This window comes from Erinaceus europaeus, chromosome 15 (genome assembly GCF_950295315.1).
Source record: "Erinaceus europaeus chromosome 15, mEriEur2.1, whole genome shotgun sequence".
Classification (NCBI taxonomy): Eukaryota; Metazoa; Chordata; class Mammalia; order Eulipotyphla; family Erinaceidae; genus Erinaceus; species Erinaceus europaeus.
In genome coordinates this window covers 94,797,412-94,819,892 of record NC_080176.1, presented here as the reverse complement: position 1 = coordinate 94,819,892, position 22,481 = coordinate 94,797,412, and the positions used below count along the sequence as shown (strand labels likewise).

General features: G+C 52.5%; 1 protein-coding gene across 1 annotated transcript in view; it reads right to left on the bottom strand.

The window, feature by feature from the left end:
• Positions 1 to 20,521, bottom strand: part of PARD6G (par-6 family cell polarity regulator gamma) — a 56,769-nt gene extending 36,248 nt beyond the window's left edge. The window contains exon 1 of the mRNA XM_007537093.3: positions 20,234 to 20,521. Coding sequence (XP_007537155.1) covers positions 20,234 to 20,305 — 72 coding nt within the window. The 5' untranslated portion in view covers positions 20,306 to 20,521. The remainder of the gene's footprint in view (positions 1 to 20,233) is intronic.
• Between the last annotated feature and the right edge of the window lie 1,960 nt (positions 20,522 to 22,481).

Sequence of the window (22,481 nt, the reverse complement as noted above, 5' to 3'; positions counted from 1 at the left end):
AACCTTTTTGCAGCACTAGTTTCCCAAACTCCCTTTGGGGTGTCTGTTCCAGTGAAGTGAAAGCCACTGGTGCTGAAGGTCAGCAGAGGCCAGAACCCAGCACATGCCACGTCTCTCCCTGTTCACTCCCATACCAGCAGTCGAGGGCGGTGGCCAGAGTCCTTCCTCATTCACCTATAGCCAACAGTCAAGATGTGAAACTCCTCTTATCACAGCAGTCACCCTTTCACTCAAAACCAGTGACTTCAGGATGTCAGTACTTACTGAGAAATCGAAGAAGCACTTGCCTAGGGGAACCTGGCCTCAATGAGCAGGCTGATGGTCCTATCAACAAGCCTCCCTGAACCTGCCCAGCACCCTCACTGAGAGCTGTGTCATCTCCTCCAGAAAGAACTCAGGTGCAGGGGCTGGGTGGAGGTGCACCCCCTAAGCACACACAGTACTACACGCAAGGACCCGGGTTTGAGCCCCACGCCCCACCTGTAGCAGAGATGCTTCACAAGTGGTGAAGCAGATCTGCAGGTGTCTCTTTTTTTCTCTCTCTAGCTCCCCTGCCCTCTCAATTTCTCTCTGTCCTATTGAATGAAGTGGAAAAAGGAAAGAGTGGCCACTAGGAGTGGTGGATTTATAGTGCTGGCACCAAGCCCCTATGATAACCCTGGAGAAAAAAAAAGAAAGAGAGAAAGAGAGAAGGAAGGGAATAACTGGCCCAGAATACATGTCCACAGTGAAAGGCAGTCCACACAGCAGGAAGGAACCTGCGCAAATCACTTCTGATGAGTGAGCATGACCCAGACGCTACAGGAAACTCAACAGCAAAAATACAACGTGCTGTAAAAACAAAACAAAACAAAACCCAGAAAACGCTGCTTCTCTGGTGAAGACACACAGGTGACCAGCAAATACATGAAGAGCACCGCAACACCACTCGTCATTGAGGAAAGCCCCTTCACCCAATGGGATGGCTCTTACCAGAGGAAAACCAAGTCAGAAAACAAGTGCTGGCAAGAATGTGGAAAGCTGGAGCCTGAGCACTGTCGGTGGGATGAAAACACAGGATCACTGTGGAGACAGAATGGAAGCTTCTCAGTAAATTAAAGATGGAATTAACCTGTGACCCAGCAATTCAAGTTCTGGACAGAAACCCAAAGTATCTGAAAGAAGGGTCTCAGAGATACTCGGATACCTGTCACAACAGCAGCTTACAACAGGAACCATGGAAAGGAGCTGCCACAAGCAAAATGTACCCACATGCAACACAGTGCTACCTAGCTGAACAAGGAAGGAAAGTCTGACTGGGTGATGTACGGATGAAGATGGAGAACAAAGATCCCACTCAGGTTACAGCAGACAAGGTGCCAGACAGAGGGCTGGGGAATAACATCATGTTTCTGCAAACAGATCCTGCCTGAGGCCCTGAGGTCCCAGGTTCAACCTCCAGCACCACCATCAGCCAGAGCTGAGCAGGGCTCTGGTCTGTCTCTCTGTATCTTTTCCTTTATATATCTCTTTCTCATTAAAAAAAAAAAATCACACACAGGAAGTGGAAGTTAACAGGGGCTAGAGGGAAGGTGGTGGTTGGTGGGAACAGACTTCCAGCTCTGTGGGCAAAGTGCTGCTCCATGGTGGTGGTGAGGGTCTGAGCTGTGTGAGGGAGCTGAGCTGCACCCTCAAAAATGACGGGCATGGTAAAGCTTCTGTCATAATGTGTTTCACCACATTAAAAATCAAGGAAAAAAAAACACAGGGAGAGAAAAAGGAAAGTTGGGGAAATGAGATGTCCATGGGAAGCTCTGATGAGTTTATCTATGCCTGGAGATCTGGAAGGGTGCACACACACACACACCCTGAGAAGGCGTGAGCGCTTATTACTGGATGACACATGACACTTTGTGATCGGGAGAAAAGACCAAAACAGTTTTGTCGACTATTGGGGTGCTGAAGATATGCACCCTCAGAAACCCTAAGCAAATCAGGGAGACTAACTGGTTAAAACCATTTAAGGAAACTGTCCAGTCATCAGCTGACTATCAAGTTAGCAGACTTCAGAATTTAGACATAACAGAGAATACTCTTCAGAGAAACAGCCTAGAAGTTCTTAAGCAGACAACAAACACCATGAGATGGAGAGTCTGGTCTCTAGTGTTTTCACACCATATTATTTAAAATGTTTACTTTCCCAAAAAATTACAACATACAAAGAAATATGGTTAGGGTTAGGGTTGGGGTTGGGGTTAGGGGTTAGGGTTAGGGTCAACTAGGAATATCAAAGGATACCACTTGGACCGCAACAAGACAGGATTAGAATGACTTTGGGAGCCCACCAAATCACTAGAGCATCCTGAAACCACAACTCTGCCCAGACTTCCAACTTTACTCAGTTGAGAAACTTCTCTGAAGAACAAGGAACATCAAAGATCACCTGAGACTGCAACAAGACGAGACTGGGAGTGCAGGGGTAGATAGCATAATGGTTATGCAAACAGACTGTCATGCCTGAGGCTTCGAAGTCCCAGGTTCAATCCCCTGCACCACCAGAAACCAGATCTGATCAGTGCTCTGGTAAAAAAAAAAAAAAAAAAAGACCAGACTGAGACTACTTTGGGAACCCACCAAGTCACCAGTGGGTGAAAACACATGTGGCTCATAGACAGAGAGGAGCCTAATGATAGATTCCTGGGGCTAAAGCCTGTTTCTGCTCCTAAGTGGCTGGTAACATCTGGCAATTTGCCAGTTGAGGAGCCACCTCTAGTCTGTTATTTTTTACCAATAAAAAGACTGCTGAAGGGAGGAGCCGACTTCCCTAAGGCTCATCAAATGCAACTATAGAAAGGCCTCATGCTACCTTAGCCTACAGGGAAGAAAAAGAACAAAAGAGGCTTTAACAGCCACTGTGCTTGAACTCAGGGATTGCGATAACATTGAAACAACTGTTATTTCCACAACTGTGAACTCTTTACGTACTTTATTTAGATACAAGTCAATTCTGGCAAGAGTGACCAGTGGACTTAAAAGTACTGAGAAAGGGACCTCATAACATACTATATAGAATGGTTAAACCAAGAAGAAATATTGGAGAAATGAACTAGGACAAAAGTCCAGTTAAAAGCCCCCCAAAGGTATAAGCACAGAAGAATGAGATCAACATCCAAATGCTAATTGAGGAATTAGTCACAGGAGTGAGGAAAAAGTCTGAAAGAATTTTCATCAGAAATGCGGAAACAACCAACAAGTGAGACTCTGAAAGAAAACACTATCTCAAGGTAATTAGAGAGTTGAAAGCTGAAATAGCTGAGCTAAGAGCACAACTAGCTGAACAAGCTAATACAGTATTAGAACAGGGCAAGAAAATAGCTGAGCTACAGAAAACAACAGAGGGGAGAGAGAATAGAATAAATGAGGCAGAAAACAGAATTAGCAAGTATCGGGCAGCCCCCTTGCTCCATCCTCCATTGCTTACATTATGGTCTATTTACATAATCATTGTTTTGCCTGAAAGATCCCCACCATGTTATCCCCTCAAGGTATTGCTAATTCCCGCCAGTTAAAACCATTGCAACAGTTGCTAAGGATGCTTCCACGTTCCCAGCATGACTTTTGCCTCTCTCCACCCCCTTTCCTAGCCATTTCCAATTCCGACTTGCCACTTACGGTTTATATCCCATAAAACCCACTTCTGTTCCCAGTTTTGCTCTCTTTTCTCTCCCGCGTCCCGACCTGGAGAAGAGCTGGCATGCAGAGCGGGAGGCGGCCATTGTGGTTTGGCACCACATGGTTTAACCTGCTGTGCTCACGCCTGACTCTGGGGCCCCGCATCAATAAAGAATTGTATTACCACACTGCCACGAGTCCCTGCAAGCAAGATTGAGGACAAATTAGAGAAAACTAAGAAAGAAGTAAGATATTTTAAAAAGAGATTACGAGGTACTGAAAACAACAACAGAGACATATGGGATGACTTCAAAAGAAATAATATACACATTATAGGACTACCAGAGGAAGAGAGGAGGGGGAGGAAATAGGACATAATAGATGAGAACTTCCCTAGTCTAGACAACATAAAAGACATAAAGTTTCAAGAAGCCCAGAGGGTCCCAAACAGAATTAACTGAGACTTAAAGACACCAAGACACATCATATTTAGAATGAAAAGAAGTAAGCATAAAGAAAGGATGCTGAAGGTGGCAAGAGAATAACAAAGAGTCACCAGGAGTCAGGCAGTGGTACAGAGGGTTAAGTGCACATGGTGCAAAGTGCAAGGACCAGTGTAAGGATCCCGGTTTGAGCCCCTGGCTCCCCACCTGCAGGGGGTTTGCTTCACAAGTGGTGAAGCAGGTCTGCAGGTGTCTGTCTTTCTCTCCCCTCTCTGTCTTCCCCTCCTCTAGATTTCTCTCCGTCCTACACAACAACATCAATAATAACAATAATAATAACCACAACAATGATAGAACAACCAGGGCAATAAAAGGGAAAAAAACAGCCTCCAGGAGCAGTGGATTCCTCGAGCCCAGCAATAAAACAAACAAACAAACAAAGAGTCACCAACAGAGGAAAACCCATCAGATTAGCAGCAGACTTCTCCACACAAACACTATAGGCCAGAAGAGAATGGCAAGATATCTATCAAGTGCTCAATGAGAAAGGCTATCAGCCAAGAATACTGTATCCTGCTAGACTGTCATTCAACTAGATGGAGACATAAAAACCTTCTCAGACAAGCAACAGTTGAAAGAATCAACTATTGGGAGTTGGGCGGTAGCATAGTGGGTTAAGCGCAGGTGGCGCAAAGCGCAAGGACCGGTGTAAGAATCCTGGTTTGAGCCCCTGGATCCCCACCTGCAGGGAAGTCACTTCACAGGTGGTGAAGCAGGTCTGCAGGTGTCTCTCTTTCTCTCCACCTCTCTGTCTTCCCCTCCTCTCTCCTATTTCTCTCTGTCCTATCCAACAATGATGACATCAACAACAATAATAACTACAACAACAAGGGCAACAAAAGGGAAAATAAAAAAAAAAATTTTTTAAAAAGAATCAACTATCACCAAGCCTGCCCTGAAAGAAGTTCTGTAAGGTCTCCTATAAACAATTAGATCACTATAAACATGGCATGTCAGAACACTCTAAAAACTACAATAATGGCATTAAAATATCTTCAATCTATAATATCAAAAAATGTCAATGGCTTGAATTAACCTATTAAAAGGCACAGAGTAGGAAGATGGATCAGAAAACACAACCCAACAATATGCTGTCTACAGGAAACCCACCTAACTCCACAAGACAAACACAGACTCAAAGTGAAAGGATGGAAAACTATCATACAATACAGGCCAATGGCCCACAAAAAAGGGCAGGAATAGCTATGCTCATATTTGACATGACAGACCTTAAAATAAATAAAATTAAAGAAGATAGGGATGGATATTACTTAGTGCTCAGAGGATCAATCAATCAAGAGGGCTTAATGATTATCAACATCTATGCACCCAAGGAGAGGCCATCTAAATACATCAAACATCTACTGAAAGAGCTACAGCAATATATTAACAGCAGCACAGTATTAGTAGGGGACTTCAATACCCCCCTCAATTTGAGAGACCATACAGGCATAAAATCAATAAAGAAATGAGAGAGCTAAATGAAGAGATAGATAAAACTACTAGACATTTTCAGAGTAAAAATGGTGATTTCACCATTTTCAGTCCATCTTGGATGGAGCTTGAAGAAATCATGTTAAGTAAAATAAGTTAGAAAAAGGATGAATATGGGATGATCTCATTCAAAGGCAGAAGTTGAAAAATAAGATCAGAAGAGTAAACACAAAGCAGAACCTGGACTAGAGTTGGTGTATTGCACCAAAGTCAAAGACCTAGGGGCTTGAACCTGGGTCCTTAAGCACTGTAACATGTGCGCTCACCCAGGTGCGCCACCACCCGCCCCACCCCCGACAAGACAGATTTTAAGACACAAATTATTATACAGAAAAAAACTTCACAATAAAAGGGTCATTTCACCAGAAAGAGGTAATTATTATAAATATATATATGTAACTATGAACAATGCCTCAAAATAAGTGATACAAAAGTGGACAAACCTGAGGGAAGAAGACAGGTGGCTTACCAAAGAACGTTGGTGACTTCAATGCCCCATTTTCAGTAATGAACAGAAACATGTCAAAGCCAAAGCAGGAAGTGGATGATGATTGAAAAATACAAATTACTAGTGGTCCGGGAGGCGGCGCAGTCGATAAAGCACTGGACTCTCAAGCATGAAGTCCTGAGTTCGATCCCTGGCAGCACATGTACCAGATTGATGTCTGCTTCTTTCTATCTCCTCTTATCTTTCTCATGAATAAATAAATTAAATTTTAAAAAAATATATGACTTACTACACCTAAAAGGCCATCCAACAACCAACCACACTCTTCTCAAGAACACACAGAGTGACAAGTGGTGGAAGAGTAAAGATGCCAGGCTCACTTCCTCTTAATATACAAAAACAATCGATTTATAAAAACAAAGTCCCTGACAAGCTGCCAGATATCAGGGGGAGCAGTGTCCTAGGAGGGGACACTGGAGAGGGAGGAGAAACTGTGGCTTCATTCTGTCCCAGGACGGACAGGCTGCTGTGATCCAGAGCTCGGCCCTGGAGGACTGATAGAAGTACCGACCCAGACGGCCTTACTAGTTACTTCCTTTCCCTCTCTCCCTCCCTCTCGCTGACTCTCTCTCTCTCTGTCTCTCTGTCTCTCTCTCTCTCTTTTTCCCCTCCAGGGTTATTGCTGGGGCTCGGTGCCTGCACTACAAATCCACTGCTCCTAGAGTCCATTTTCCCCCACTTTGTTGTTCTTGTTATAGTTGTTATTGTTGTTATAGCTATTGCTATTGTTGGATAGGACAGAGAGAAATGGAGAGAGGAGGGGAGACAGAGGGGAAGAGAAAGACAGACATCTGCAGACCTGCTTCACCGCCTGTGAAGCGACCCCCCTGAAGGTGGGGAGCCGGGGGCTCGAACCTGGATCCTTACGCACAGGTATGGGTGTCAAACCAACCCTGATACAGTCTTGTGGACCGATATTAAAGCACTATTAATAAACTACCTTAAAAGACTAAATGCACATCTTACCTAAAGCAGTTAAGGACTTCATGTGATCTCTATCAAAATTCCAATGGCATTTTTAAAAGAAACAGATCAAGTATAAACGGGACATTTTCCAGGGTATACCATATTTCTTCTTTTTTAATATTTATTTATTCCCTTTTGTTGCCCTTCTTTTATTGTTGTAGTTTTTATTGTTATTGATGTTGTCATTGTTGGATAGGACAGAGAGAAATGGAGAGAGGAGGGGAAGACAGAGAGGGGGAGAGAAAGACAGACACCTGCAGACCTGCTTCACCACCTGTGAAGTGACTCCCCTGCAGCTGGGGATCCGGGGGCTCGAACCAGGATCCTTAATCTGGTCCTTGAGCTTTTGTGCCACCTGCACTTAACCTGCTGCACTACCTACCGCCAGACACCCGGTAGACCATATTTCATGACCTAACATTCTCAATAATTTTTATTTATTCATTTATTCTACTTTGTTGCCCTTGTTGTTTTATTGTTGTAGTTATTATTGTTGTCGTCATTGTTGGATAGGACAGAGAGGAATGGAGAGAGGAGGGGAAGACAGAGAGGGAGAGAGACAGACACCTGCAGACCTGCTTCACCACCTGTGAAGTGACTCCCCTGCAGGTGGGGAGCAGGGGGATTGGAACTGGATTCTTACGCCGGTCCTTGTGCTTGACACAACATGCTGCACTACCGCCTGACTCCCTTTCTCAATAAATTTAAAATGATTGATACCATATAAAGTGTATCTTCCCATCACAAAGGGATGAAAATAGAAATGCGTAAAAGAAACTTAGGGAACTCACACATGTGGAATTTAATACCCTCTCAAGTATGAAAGGGAATAAATCACTAGGGAAATTGGAATATTTAGATTAGTGAAATGGAGATTTATTATACCAATAATTTCAGAATTCCACTGTAGCTGTGCTTACAGAAGAACTGTAGCTTTAAAAGTCATCTGAGGGGGTCCGGGTGGTAGTGCAGTGGGTTAAGCACATGTGGCGCAAAGGGCAAGGACCAGTGTTAAGTATCCCGGTTCGAGCCCCCGGCTCCCCACCTGCAGGGGAGTCGCTTCACAGGCGGTGAAGCAGGTCTGCAGGTGTCTGTCTTTCTCTCCTCCTCTGTCTTCCCCTCCTCTCTCCATTTCTCTCTGTCCTATCCAACAACGAACAACATTAATAACAACAATAATAAGCACAACAAAGCTACAACAACAAGGGCAACAAAAGGGGGAAAAATTACCTCCAGGAGCGGTGGATTCAGGATGCAGGTACTGAGCCCCAATAATAACCCTGGAGGCAAAAAAAATAATAAAAATAAATAAATTAATAAAAGTCACCTGAAGGGCTGAGTGGGGTGCATCTGTTGAATGCACAGTTACCATGTGCAAGAACCTGAGCTCAAGCCCCTTACCCATCTGCCTGGTGAAGCAGATATCTGTCTTTCTCTCTCACTTTCTTATTTATTTATTTATTTTATTATTGGATAGAGATAGAGAGAAATTGAGAGGAGTGGGGGAGACAGAGAGGGAGAGGAAGACAGAGAGACCCCTGCAGCCCTACTTCACCACTTGTGAAGCTTTCCCCCTACAGGCGGGGACCAGGGGCTTGAACCTGGGACCTTGTGTACTGTAATGTGCGCACTTAACCAGGTGTGCCACCGCCTGACCCCTTCTCTATCACTTTCTATCTCCCCTTCCCCTCTCAATTTCTCTCTGTTCCAGAAACAAAAAAAGGGGGGATGACTGCCAGGAGAAGTGGATTCATAGTGTCAGCTTCGAGCCCCAGAGATAACTCTGGTGGAAAAAAAAACTATATGAAAAATCTTTTTTAAAAATACCACCATTAGGTGGTCTGGGAGGTGGCGCAGTGGCTAAGGCACTAGACTGTCAAGCATGAGGTCCTGAGTTTGATCCCCGGCAGCACATGTACCAGAGTGATGTCTGGTTCTTTCTCTCCTCCTATCTTTCTCATGAATAAATAAATAAATTCTTTAAAAAAAACACCACCATTAGAAGCTAAAGAAGAAACGGAGTAACTCATTAACTGGAAAAATTTCACTGAGCAGATAGCAAGGTAGCTCGTCCAACACACCTTGATGTTTGAGGCTTGGAGCTCCCAGTCTTTTTTTAAAATATTTTATTTATTTTATTTTATTTATTTATTTTTTTAAAATATTTATTTATTCCCTTTTGTTGCCCTTGTTGTTTTATTGTTGTAGTTATTATTGTTGTCGTTGTCGTTGTTGGATAGGACAGAGAGAAACGGAGAGAGGAGGGGAAGACAGAGAGGGGGAGAGAAAGACAGACACCTGCAGACCTGCTTCACCGCCTGTGAAGCGACTCCCCTGCAGGTGGGGAGCCGGGGTTCGAACCGGGATCCTTGTGCCGGTCCTTGTGCTTTGCGCCACCTGCGCTTAACCCGCTGCGCTACCGCCCGACTCCCTATTTATTTTATTTTAATGAGAAAGAGTATATACAGAGGGAAAAAGAGAGAGAGAGAGAGACAGACAGAGACTAGAACACTGCTCAGTTCTGGCTTATGGTGGTGCTGGGGATTGAATCTGGGACCTCGGGGCCTCAGGCTTGAAAGGGTTTTGCAGAACCACTATGTTGTCTCCCCAGCCCAGAGCTCCCCTAGCACCACCATAAGCCAAAACTAAGCAGTGCTCTGGTGAAAGACATATTTTGTGGAAGGCAAATTGTATCAATCCTAATTCAAAAGAAACAGAAAACTGGAATAAACTTGAAAAAAGTGAATACAATGAATTAATAATTCTGGAATTTCCCAGGAAGAAAAGCCCAAGTCCAGATGGCTTTACCTGTAAATTTCAGTAAACATTTACAGAAGTAGTACTAATCCCTCACCACTGTTTCAAAAAGTAAAAGAGATGGGACATTTTTTAATTTATTCTAGGAAGCCAGCATTACCCAGGTACCAAAAAAGACATCACAGGAATAGAAAACTAGAAATCAGTGTTCACTATGAACAGACCCCAAAGTTCTCAACAAGAAGACAGCAGGGTCACATGTAACAACATATAAAAAGGTCTAAACAATCCGATGAGATCTGTGCTCTCCCACGTTCATAGCAGCAATGTTTCCATACGCCAAACATGGAAGCAGCCCAGATGCCCGATGACAGGTGAGTGGCTAAGAAAGTGAGACATATAATTTCCAGCTGCAGGAAATGATGACATCCTCGCCCCTGATTGATCTTGGATGAAATCATGCTATGTGGGACAACCCAGGAGCAGGAAAGCGAACCAAGTGATCGCACTTATAGGAGGAAGTGTTTAATATTTACATCAATGACCTCCCAGAAACTTCTTCAAGGAAGTTCATCTACGTTGATGACATCTGCTGTGCAACTCAGGCATCCAAGTTCGACATCCTCGAGGAAACACTCACGAAAGTCATGTCTCTGATATCTGATTACTGTAAAAAATGGCGACTAATCCCTAGCACTGCTAAAACGGTATTATCTGTTTTCCATCTACACCATGCCTCGGCCTCGCGTGAGCTTAATGTGCAGCTTGGCGATACGAGAATCCGGCATGAAGCCCAGCCAATCTATCTTGGCGTTACTCTCGATCGCACCCTGTCATTTCACGAACATCTCATAAAAACTGCAGCAAAGGTGGGCGCGAGGAATCACATCATTGCAAGACTGGCCAGCTCCTCATGGGGCGCGAGCGCTTCCACACTGCGATCATCATCTCTGGCATTATGCTATTCCACTGCAGAATACTGTGCCCCAGTATGGTTCCGTAGCCCCCATGTCCACTTGGTCGATTCCAAATTATATTCCTCCATGAGGATCATTTCTGGAACCATCCGTTCCACCCCGGTTCCATGGCTGCCAGTTCTTAGCAACATCGCCCCGCCAGATATTCGTCGGGATGCGGCATCATCTAAGTTCATTTCCCACGTCTACGCTCGACCGGACCTGCCAATATACGCAGATATCTTCGCCCACCCTGTCCAACGCTTGACGTCTCGTCACCCAATCTGGTCCCCTACGCCTACACTGAACTTCTCTGTTCCAGTCTCTTAGAAACAGAGTTGGCAGTCAGCTGAGGTTAAGAACAAACACCTCATCACAGACCCCTGCGAGCGTCAACCCGGCTTTGACCTGGCACGTTATGATCGGGCCCTCCTCAATCGCTATCGAACAGGCCATGGCCGGTGCACCGCTATGTTCCATCGCTGGGGAGCCAGAGACGAACTGCCCCTGCGGCTACAGACAGACTATGACCCACATAGTCAACGACTGCCACCTCTCCAGATTCAAAGGAGGTCTCGAAACTTTACATCAGGCTCAACCTGACACTGTTGACTGACTACGGAAGAAGGGCAAACGCTAGAAGAAGAAGGAGGAAGTAAGGAGAGGAGAGGAGGTGAAGCAGAGTCAGGCTTGGACTGGGTACAGCATGTTGCAGGAAGGTCAAGGACCCAGATCAACCCCCACCATCAGGAGCCAGAGCTGAGCAGTGGTCTAGTAAATGCAGCAAATATATCTATATGCATAGTGCACACACATGTGTACAGAAAAAATGAAGAATCCACAAAATAATTATTAGGATAAGTGAGATCAGGAAGATCGCAGGTTATAGTGCTAATATATAAAGACAAACCACATTTCTACACTCTGGCAACAAACACTTTGAAAATGTAACTAAGTAAATTTCATTTATAATCAATCACATCGAAAAAGATAGTGATTATAGAGTCAATATACACCCACTAAAATGTTAGCTACCTTTTTTTGTGGGGGTGCTATATAATTTACAAATAGTTCCTGAAACCTATAAACCTATACAGAAATAGAAGGGCCCCTGAAAATTTAAAAGGATTCTTTTTTTTAAAAAAAAAAGAGTAGAGTTGGAGGGCTCGCACTTCCCTATTCCCTATTCCAAGACTTTCAGCGTCATGCTGGCACTTAAGTAAACATACAGATACTGGTCAGAACGAACCCAGTGTCCAGAGAAGGCATCAGGGAGACAGCACAGCAGTTCTGTAAAGACTCTCAAGCCTGAGGCCCCAAAGACTGAGGTTCAGTCCCCGTACCACTAGTGGCTCTGTTAAAACAAAACAAAACAAACAAACAAAAAATGTGTGTGTGTGTGTGTGTGTCCAGAAAAGACTTTATATTTGTGATCAACTGATGATTGACAACATGTCGAAAGAGCTAAGTACTGGAAAAGTTGTCTCAAAGAGCGAAGCCAGGCTAGACACCCACATGCAGACAATGAGGTTGGACCCCTGCTCAAACTGCACCACACACCTCAACATGAGGACTCAGGGGAGCGAGTCTCGGCCTGGGTTAGGCGACAACTTTCACTTCGTGAAACCCAAAGCTGTCAACAACAGATGATAAAGGCAGGTCACCTGACCTTCACTTCAAATCATGCGTTTTTGTTTGTTAATTGCCATTGGGGTTATTGCTGGAGCTCGGTGCCAGCACTAGGAATCCACTGCTCCTGGTAACCATTTTTTCATTCATTCATTTTTTTTCTATTTTGTTTTTTGACAGGACAGAGAGAATTGAGAGGGGAGGGGGAGATAGAGAGGGAAAGAGAGAGACTCCTGCAGCCCTGCTTCACCATTCATGAAGTGTCCCCCTGCACGTGGGGAGTGGGGGCTTGAACTCAGGTCCTTGCACACAGTGATATGTGTACTTAACTGGGTGCTCCACTGCCTGGCCTGAACTTGTGTTTTAAAGGGCATCATCAAGAAAGGTCCAGCAGGTGTCTTAGCACACACATTTCCGTGTCCAAGGACCTGGGTTCAAGTTCCAGGCCACCACAGGGAGAATTTGAAGGAAGAAACTTCACAAAGTGTAGAACAGTGCTATGGTGTCTCTCTCCTTCTCTCTCTTTCTCTGTCTCTCTGTCTTTCATACTCTATTTAGAGGAAAGAAAAAATGTCTACCAGGAACAGTGAAGCACTAGGAACTGAGGCCAAGTGATAGCCCTGGTGGCAAAAAAGAAAAAATTAAACAGCTATCTACAGAATGGCAAAAAATGTTTGCAATGTTATGTCTAGTCAGGAACACACACACACACACACACACACACACACACACACACACACCTTAGAATGCAATAGAGACAAACACCCCTACTAGAACTTGGAGAAAGCACTTGACTGGACATTTCTTCAATAGCCAATAGCCAATAAGCTGTGGGAAGATGCTCTCTGTTCTAAGAAAAATACAAATCAAAGCTCCAGAGGGACCCATTCAAACGCACACCAGGTGGCTGCCATCAAGGAGAGACAGCAGAGTGTGGGCGGGAATCTCACAGGTCTTTGGCAGGACTGGCCGGGGCCCGGCTGCTGGGCCTCAACAGACTTTTCACGGTCACGTATGTGCTCTACTAGGCCTGCCACCACCAGCCCTCAGAGCCGTCACTGTGATTTCACCTCAGAGAATAAGCTTGTACACAGCACACTGCAGCTGACCAAAAGTTGTAGGCAGAAGCATGGTGCCCAGGGGTGGCACTGCTGGGAGCTGAGTGCCCTCAGCTCCTGCTCCAGGCAGACCGGAAGCCCCGCGGTTCCAGGTGCAAGCTGTGGGCATTGTGGGCTCAGAGGTGAGGATGCAGCACAGGGCAGGCCTCCACCTACTGCCGGCTGCCGGGGAGAAACAGGATGTGAGCTGAGTCCAAGCTGGTAGGGCCAGCTTTTCCAGTTCCAGAGGGTCCCACACCGTCTGGTTACGAGGACAGAGGGCAGCTCGGGAACAGGGCAGAACTTGCTTTGCTCACGCCCATCTCCACCCTGACCCCAGACTGTAAGGGGGGCAACCCCGCATCCAGTCCAGAGTGGTGGCGTGATGCTGGGGGTTGCCTGGGGCGGCCCTCCGCCCTCCGCCGGCACTCGGAGTCATCTGCCTCCACCACAGGGCCCTGCTCTTTTCCAGGTCACAGAGGTGGGGCTCACCCTCCTGGCTTCGTCATGGCCTGACGAGGTGCCACGGCAGACTCTGTTCAGACACCACCTCGTGAGCGAACACACCCAGAGCTGGCGGGCGCACACCTCAAGCCTGGTCAGGAGCTGCACGCCCACAATTAAGTCATCACCTTCCCACTGACAAGGGCTCAGGGAGGGCGAGAGACTCGCCTGAGACCACAGGCACGCGATTCAGGCCGCTAGTAAGGCCGACGGGTCCTGTGGTGGACAGCCAGCCTGCAGCCCACCCAAGAGCACATTCTCCTCAGGCCGGACAGGGTCTCAGTGTCACCAGCGCTCTGTGATCACCCAGCAGAAACCCCTCTAGGGGCATTCTGAAGACGAGGTTCCAGCCACACCACAGTTCAGGCCACACTGCCCCCAGAGAAACCATAGCCTCCCCACCCACCAAGCTGGGTGGTCACTCCCTCACTCCTTTCTTGGGATCTCAAGGGGGGGGGGGGTCAGCAGGTCACTGGCTCCTCCCTGGGGATTCATCCATTACTTCTTACATGGAGCCTCTGAGGCAGGTATGCTCCCCTCAGAGGTGCCAGTGCAGACCCGTGGGGGAAGCAACTCACCTGAATGCTGCCAGGGCCTTACTTAGCCACCCCAGCTGGTCTTCACAACAAAAGGCGAAGCCCATCCGAGGGACAAAGGTCTCGACGCTGACCCATCCACCGTCATTTCCTTAAAACACTACTGCCACTAACACATTCTTTCCCTGCACAGAAGTCGAGGTCATCTGCAGAAACATCCAGAAAAGCAGACCACACAGCCCTGGGAACACGGCCATGCTGGAGAAACCAGCAGGATTCAGGCCAGGCGGAAAAGGGAGGAAAACAGAAGTGTGGCATCTGACAGCAGCAGTGGGGCCCAGAGCGGAGCCGGTGGGGCTAGGAGTCACACGGGGCTAGGGCACCTCCGGGAGCCACAGAATTCGCCACTCTTGAGCCTCCTGAAAACGGGCGTCACAAGCATGCTTCAGGGACTGACATGGGGCAAGAGCAGGCCAGACCCTCGCACTCAGAGAACAGCACCAGCCCCTTTGTGCTGACAGCAAAGGTCAGCTCTATGGCCCAGGGCTACGTCCTGCAGGAGAGGTGTGGTGTCCTTCAGTGCTGAACACAGGGCACCAAGGGGCTGCTCTGTGGCCCTCTCCCTCACTGCCCTCAAAGCCTCCCATTGCTGGCAGCTGCTAGATACGGGATCCCGGGGACAGCACAGGCACCAGGCTGGCCAGGGTGCTCCAGTCCAGCCCCACGTGTGACTTAGCCCATGGTTCAGAGGCCTGCCAGCACCAGCCAGATATGCACCAGCTGCCCTGCTGGGGGAGCAGAGGATGGCCCGGACCACTGGTCTCAGTCTGCACTGGGCTCAGCCCTGGCCCAGCATTGCTCCCAGCCTCGCTGAAGCCTAGCTGACCTGCAGGGCTGGCCCAGCATTGCTCCCAGCCTCGCTGAAGCCTAGCTGACCTGCAGGGCTGGCCCAGCATTGCTCCCAGCCTCGCTGAAGCCTAGCTGACCTGCAGGGCTGGCCCTCCAAGTGCAGTGCAGAGCAGAGGGTGAGCCTCACCTGGGCTGAGCTGCTGTGCCTGACAGTCCTCACGAGGGAGCATGGACAGGGCTGTGAGCTGGGCCTGGCTCATGGCCCAGCACAGCCCATTTTGAGCCACAATCTTGAGGTCAAACTGCCCCTCACCCCAGGTCAGCACATGGGTAAAGGTTGTGGGTTCATTCTCTAGTGAAAACAAAACAAGTGTTTTCATGAGCAAGAAAGCAAGATGTAGATTCAATGAACAAGTGCAAAGGGAGATCTAGAATGTTCTCCTACTTTTCTATTCTGGACCTGCAAGACGCAGGTCCTGAGGTGGGGAATCAGAACCTGCATCTGAGCTGACACATGAGACGCAGCACCCCTGCTCTGTGCTCACCAGTGCCACCTGCCAGGGAGCCTGGGGCTGAGAACAGAGTGACGTGGCCATACATGCCACAGGCCACAGCCAGAAGTGGAGCAAGAAGGCTGCGGTGCTTGGGCGTAGGAGAGGACCGGGGACTGAGGCTGCAACACGGCCAGAGTGAGCCACTCTCAGAGCTGCTAGGGCGCTGAGGACTCAGACCAGAAGGGACACTCAAGTCAACTCCCTCCACCATGTCAGCTCTGCAGCTCCCTCACCTGTCCCCACACAGGCAACTGAGGGACGGACGAGGCAGCCTTGGAACAGGCCAGCTGATGAACCCCCCCCACCCCCCCCATAAAGGAGCTCCCAGCTCCTAGTGGCATTTCTGCTCCCGGGTCTCTGGGAAATCCAGATGCTCTGGCCTGATCTGCACCTCAGGTCTGAACACACAGAGATGGTGCCTCTGGGCTCCATCACCAAGGCACTCCCTGGAGAACAGCGCTGGGAAGCAGGGATGCTATGGTGCCTCCAGCCAGCCAGAAATGTGAGCAGTGAGTGGGAGGGTGGCTCGAGAAGCAGCCACTGGACCCTTGTCAGAGCAGCTCTGGGCCAATGTGTCCTGTGAGGCTGGGCAGGGACTGGGGTGCTGGGAAAAACCTCAGGACCCCAAGTTTCCAGGGTGTGGACAGACGGCTATGGAGAGGACCCCACTGGGACCTCAGCCCAGACCTGTGGCAGTCCCTTGGCCCACGCCTTCCAGGGGCCTGACTGCCCCGGGGCTTGTCCACACGGGGGAACTGGGAGCTGGGAGCCGCCCTCACTGTGGCCAGGGACCTGGAGTCAGGCGGTGGCTCCTCCACCTCGGGGGCTCGGCCGAGTCCCTGGCTGTGTGGCCTCCAGGGCTATGAAGGGGGTTGAGGAAGGATTCTCGGCAGCCACTGAGTATCGTCACAGACACCTCATCCACAAAGCCAGAGGATCAGAACCCAGCTGAGCCTGGCCGCCCACGGAGGAGGTGCTGTGCGAATGCTGCAGGTCCAGGAGGTCCCAGAACCCTGGCGGATGGCCAGTGCAGAATGCTCCTGCTGCTGTCTGCTTGAGCCTCTTCCCGATCAGGTCTGCAAACCTGTCGGTGCAGACGGCACGGCATACCCGGAAGGCTGGCGGCGTGCCGGCACAAGTGAGGGAAGCCACATCAGGCAGCTCTCTCTGGCCTTGGGAGCGAGAGCCGCCAGCCCACCAGAGGGAAGGGCGTAAGGGCGTGTCCACACCCAGAGACAAGATCTGGGGGCCAGAGGGGACATGCTGACCTAAGACACTGTCACCTCACCACTACCTGCATGGCTGGAAATCTTGCCTGTGGACAAGCTCCTCTGTAAAGCAATCAAAACAACATGAAGAGAAGAAAAACCACAGGGAAACACAGGCCTGCTGAGAGCCCGTGCTCACGGCCACGTGCCACAGAAAAACCCCGAGCGGCACAAGTCAAAACAAAGCCGTGGGCACAAGACAGCTCACCAGGAAGGGTGCCTGCTTAGGAACACTTGAGGCGAGGCTTGAGCTGGCCCCTTCTTTACTGTGGCATCTTCCTCTCACCTCTCTCCATCTCAAAAGTGCTGGCCTAGAGCAGTGAAGCTTCACTAACAACAAAGACAAAATATAGCCTGATGTTTCACCTTTCTACTCAGGGAAGGAGAAAGGATGCTGAGGGAGAGACAGATGGAAGGACAGAAAACAGGTGATGGCCTGACAGAAAAAGACTTCCTCAAAGAAAACTGAACACTAGACTCAACGTCTTAAGAAGCATGTATGCTTTCCACTTCCGGAAATTTGTCCCGAAGAAAGAATAGCAATTCTCCGTGGATTCAACAGGAGATCCCTGTATACAGACACACAGCACATCTTTCTGATGCCACAGCAATGTCTGTTAGACAGTCAGGAATGGCTAAAAAGTTTTGTTCAGTCAGTAGAGTACTGTGCAGTTATTTCCAAGACCCCTAAGAACACTAGTGAGGGAGAGAGCAGCGCACTGCCTGCAGGTGGACGGGCATGTGGCGGACGGTGTGGCACAGGCCCCGTGAGGGAGACCCCTCTGGGAGGAAACCCACTGTGCAGCCCACACAGCCCAGCCTCACGCCCAGCCCCCACCACACTGGAGGACACTTCGGGACTGTGGTGCCTTCTTTACCTCCTCTGTCTCTTCCTCTCTGTCTGAAAAAGTCAGCTCAGAACAGCGAAACCTTGGCAACCAAAAAAGGGGCAATATGGCAGAGAAAGTGAGCACGATGAGGCAGATGGGTACACACACACAGCACACGTATACACACGTGCAACCAGTGTGCACAGACAAGCAAGACTGATGTGCACACAACATAAACATGCAACCTGAGGGACACATATGTGTGTGAACACATGTGCCCATGCACATACAGCTGGGTGATAATGGTGGACAGAGGCTCATATTTGCAGACGGGAATCACCCCTTTGTCTCTGTCTTCTAAAGTCTCCACAGTGACAACGTGAATCCAAAATGCCCCCTCTGTTAAAGAAAGCAGTGAGAACCCTCCACAGGGCTATTGCCCACCTGGTGGGCCCGGCTCTGATGTGAACTGGGCCCATCTGGCAGAGGTGGTCAAGACCATCAGGGCAGAGCCAGGGGGTCAGGGCTGAGACTCCAGGGCAGGGCCGGGGGCCAGGGCTGAGACTCCAGGGCAGGGCCGGGGGCCAGGGCTGAGACTCCAGGGCAGAGCCGGGGGTCAGGGCTGAGACTCCAGGGCAGGGCCGGGGGCCAGGGGCTGTGACCAGGGCACCTGGAGAATTGGCTGAGACTTGAGGGAGAGGGTCTGCAAAGGCCACTGCCCAGAGCTGCAGGACAGAGCCCGAGGCAGAGTTGAGTGTTCAGGGCTGTGTGTGCGTCCGGGGAACCGGGGTGTGGGGGCAGGGTGTGTCCAGGGTGTGTGGGGGGAGGCTGAAGGTAGAGCCCGATGTGTCAGGAGGTGTGCGTGGGGGGTGGTGTGGGGAAAGGCTCTGATCAGAACTAGATCTGAGGTGCCCCTGCAGGAGCCCTGGACTGTGGGCGCTCTGGGGTCACCCCAGGTAGACAGGCCCCAGGGTGGCCATGCGTGGGGACAGGAACCCCACAGGCTTCTGGGACTCTGGGACGCTCAAATTAAGTTATCAGGGCACTGGCGCGGGGTACAGGGGTCGCCCTCCCCAGGCCCCAAAGAGGGAGAGTACCTTCTGGGGGGGCGAGCTATAGGCACTGGGGTTTACCAGACTGACCCGAGACCCCAAGGGCCTCCACCTTTAGGCTTAAGTCCCACATAAACTGGGGTAAGAGGCGGCCTGCTTCTGCTTCTGGGGTGCAGTGGGACCCGGTGTTGTCCCCAAGGCCACAGGCCCTCCTCCCGGACCAGAGACCCTCGGAGACAAAAGCTTTCTTCGTGAGGGGCCGCCCCCGCCAGGGCCGGCGCGCCAGATGCTATCAGCCAATTACCCCAGCGCCGCAGCGAGTCGGGGCACGCCGGCCGGGAGGGGCGCGGGGCCGCGGGGGGCGGGGGGCGGACACGCAGGCCGGGAGGGGCGCGCGGCGTGGGAGGGGGCTCGAGCCGGGAGGGGCGCCGTACCGGTGGGGGAACGTGGGCGGAGAGGGGCGCTGGGCTGGGGGCGGCCCGGGGTGGGGGTGCGTGACTGGGGAGACACGCCGGCGGGGAGCGGCGCCGGGCCTGGGCTGGGAGCAGGGGGCACGCTGACCGCAGGCGGGGGTGCAGGGCAGGGGTTGGCCGGGGGCGGCTGGGCCCGGAGGCGCGCCCGCGGAGGTCGGGCCCAGCGCGCGGGGGTCGGAGCTGGGGACCCTGGTCGCCTCCCCGTTGCGGGCCCGGGCTGGTCCGCAGCCTAGGCAGGGACGCGGTCGCCCTCCCCGCAGCTCCCACCGCCCGGGTGGCCCCGGAAACGCCGCCCCCCACCCTCCCGCAGCGCGCCGGGTCGCCCGGCTCCGGAACAAAGAGCCGCTCCCGCGGGGGGCTCTCGACTCCCGGCTCCCCTCGCCCCGCGCCCCCGATCCCGGCTCCGCGGCCAGATCCTCGGGCACCAGCTTTGTGAAGGCGCCGGCGGGTGGCGGCGACACTCCTTGTCCATCCCGGGGCGCCTCTGTGCCCCGGCCGCCCGTCCCCCGGCGCCGCCGGCGTCACCGCACCCCGACCCGTGGGCACTGCGTCCTGGGCTGCGCCCCCCGCCCGCGCCCACCATTCATTCCGCCGCGCCGGGCTCACCTTGCTCTTGACTTCCACCGCGCTGCCGTCGTAGAAGCGCAGGGTCTGAGACTTGTGGAAGCTCCGGTTCATGGTTCCGGCCCGCTCAGCCCAGCCCGAGCCCGGGGTTGCAGAAGGACGCTGGGGGCGGCGCCCCCGCCGCGGCCCCCGGCCCCGCTGCCCGCCGCCCCGCCGCTCCGAGTGCGGCCGCCCTAGCTGGGCTGGCCGCGCGCCTGGGCACTCGGGGGCCGCGCGGGAGGAGCGGGGACGGCCCGCGACAGGGACCCGCCCCCGGATCCCCGGGACCCGCCTAGGGCCCTAGAACCCGCCTCTGAGCACTAAAGGCCCGGCCCCTGAGCCAGAAGAACCCGCCTTGAGCCCCAGGATCCGGCCCCTGGGCCAGAAGAACTCGCCTTGAGCCCCAGGATCCACCCCTGGAGCCCCGGGACCCGCCCTGGGCTCCTGATCCCCCGGGACCTGCCCAGTACTCAAGACGCACTCCCAGAGCCCCAAGAACCCACCCAGCGCCCCAGGATCCACCCGTGAGCCCCAGGGTCTCGCCCGTGCAATGAGACCCGCCCCCTGAAACCCAAGGACCCGCCATGGACCCTAGGACCAGTTTATGAACCCAAGCACCCGCCCTGCGCCCCAAGATCCGCCCCCTGAGCCCCAAGGTTCCACCCTGCCCCTGGATCGGGCCCTAGAGTCCAAAAGACCTGCCCAGCGCCTCGCACCCGGGAGTCAGCCTCCGAAGTCTCAAGGGCCTACCCCAGGAGCCCCAAGGACCCGCCCTTGAGCCCCAAGGACCCGCCCCTGAGCCCAAAGACCCGCCCTTGAGCCCAAACACACGCCCCTTAGCCCCAAGGACCCGCCCCTGAGCCCAAAAACCCGCCACTGAGCCAAGGACCCGCCCCAGAGCCCAAGGACGCGCCCCTGAGCCCCAAGGACACGCCCCTGAGCCCAAGACCCGCCCCTGAGCCCAAAGACCCGCCCTTGAGCCCAAACACACGCCCCTGAGCCCCAAGGACCCGCCCTTGAGCCCAAAAACCCGCCCCTGAGACCCAAGGACCCGCCCCTGAGCCCCAAGGACCCGCCCTTGAGCCCAAAAACCCGCCCCTGAGCCCAAGGACCCGCCCCTGAGCCCCAAGGACCCGCCCTTGAGCCCCAAGACCCGCCCCTGAGCTCCAAGGACCCGCCCCTGAGCCCCAAGGACCCGCCGCTGAGCCCCAAGGACCCGCCCCTGAGCCCAAGGACCCGCCTCTGAGCCCAAGATCCGCCCCTGAGCCCAAAGACCCGCCCTTGAGCCCCAAAAAACACCCCTGAGCCCCAAGGACCCGCCCCTGACCCAAAGACCCGCCCTTGAGCCCAAGGACCCGCCCCTGAGCCCCAAGGACCCGCCCCTGAGCCCAAAGACCCGCCCCTGAGCCCAAGGAACCGCCCCTGAGCCCAAGGAACCGCCCCTGAGCCCCAAAGACCCGCCCCTGAACCCCCAGGACCCGCCCCTGAGCCCCCAGGACCCGCCCCTGAGCCCAAAGACCCGCCCTTGAGCCCCAAGGACCCGCCCCTGACCCTAAGGACCCGCCCCTGAGCACCAAGGACCCGCCCCTGAGCCCCAAGGACCCGCCCCTGAGCCCAAGGACCCGCACCTGAGCCCAAGGACCCGCCCCAGTGCCCAAGGACCCGCCTCTGAGCCCAAGACCCGCCCCATGAGCCCAAAGACCCGCCCTTGAGCCCCAAAAAACACCCCTGAGCCCCAAGGACCCGCCCCTGACCCAAAGACCCGCCCTTGAGCCCAAGGACCCGCCCCTGAGCCCTAAGGACCCGCCCCTGAGCCCAAAGACCCGCCCCTGAGCCCAAGGAACCGCCCCTGAGCCCAAGGACCCACCCCTGAGCCCAAGGACCCACCCCTGAGCCCAAGGACACGACCCTGAGCCCCAAACACCCGCCCTTGAGCCCAAAGACCCGACCCTGAGCCAAAACACACGCCCCTGAGCCCAAGGACCCGACCGTGAACATCAAGGACCCACCCCTGAGCCCAAAGACCCGCCCCTGAGACCAAGGACCCGCCCCTGAGCCCAAAGACCCGCCCTTGAGCCCCAAGGACCCGCCCCTGACCCTAAGGACCCGCCCCTGAGCACCAAGGACCCGCACCTGAGCCCCAAGCACCCGCCCCTGAGCCCAAGGACCCGCCCCTGAGCCCAAGGACCCGCCCCTGAGCCCAAGGACCCGCCCGAGCCCCAAGGACCCGCCCCTGACCCTAAGGACCCGC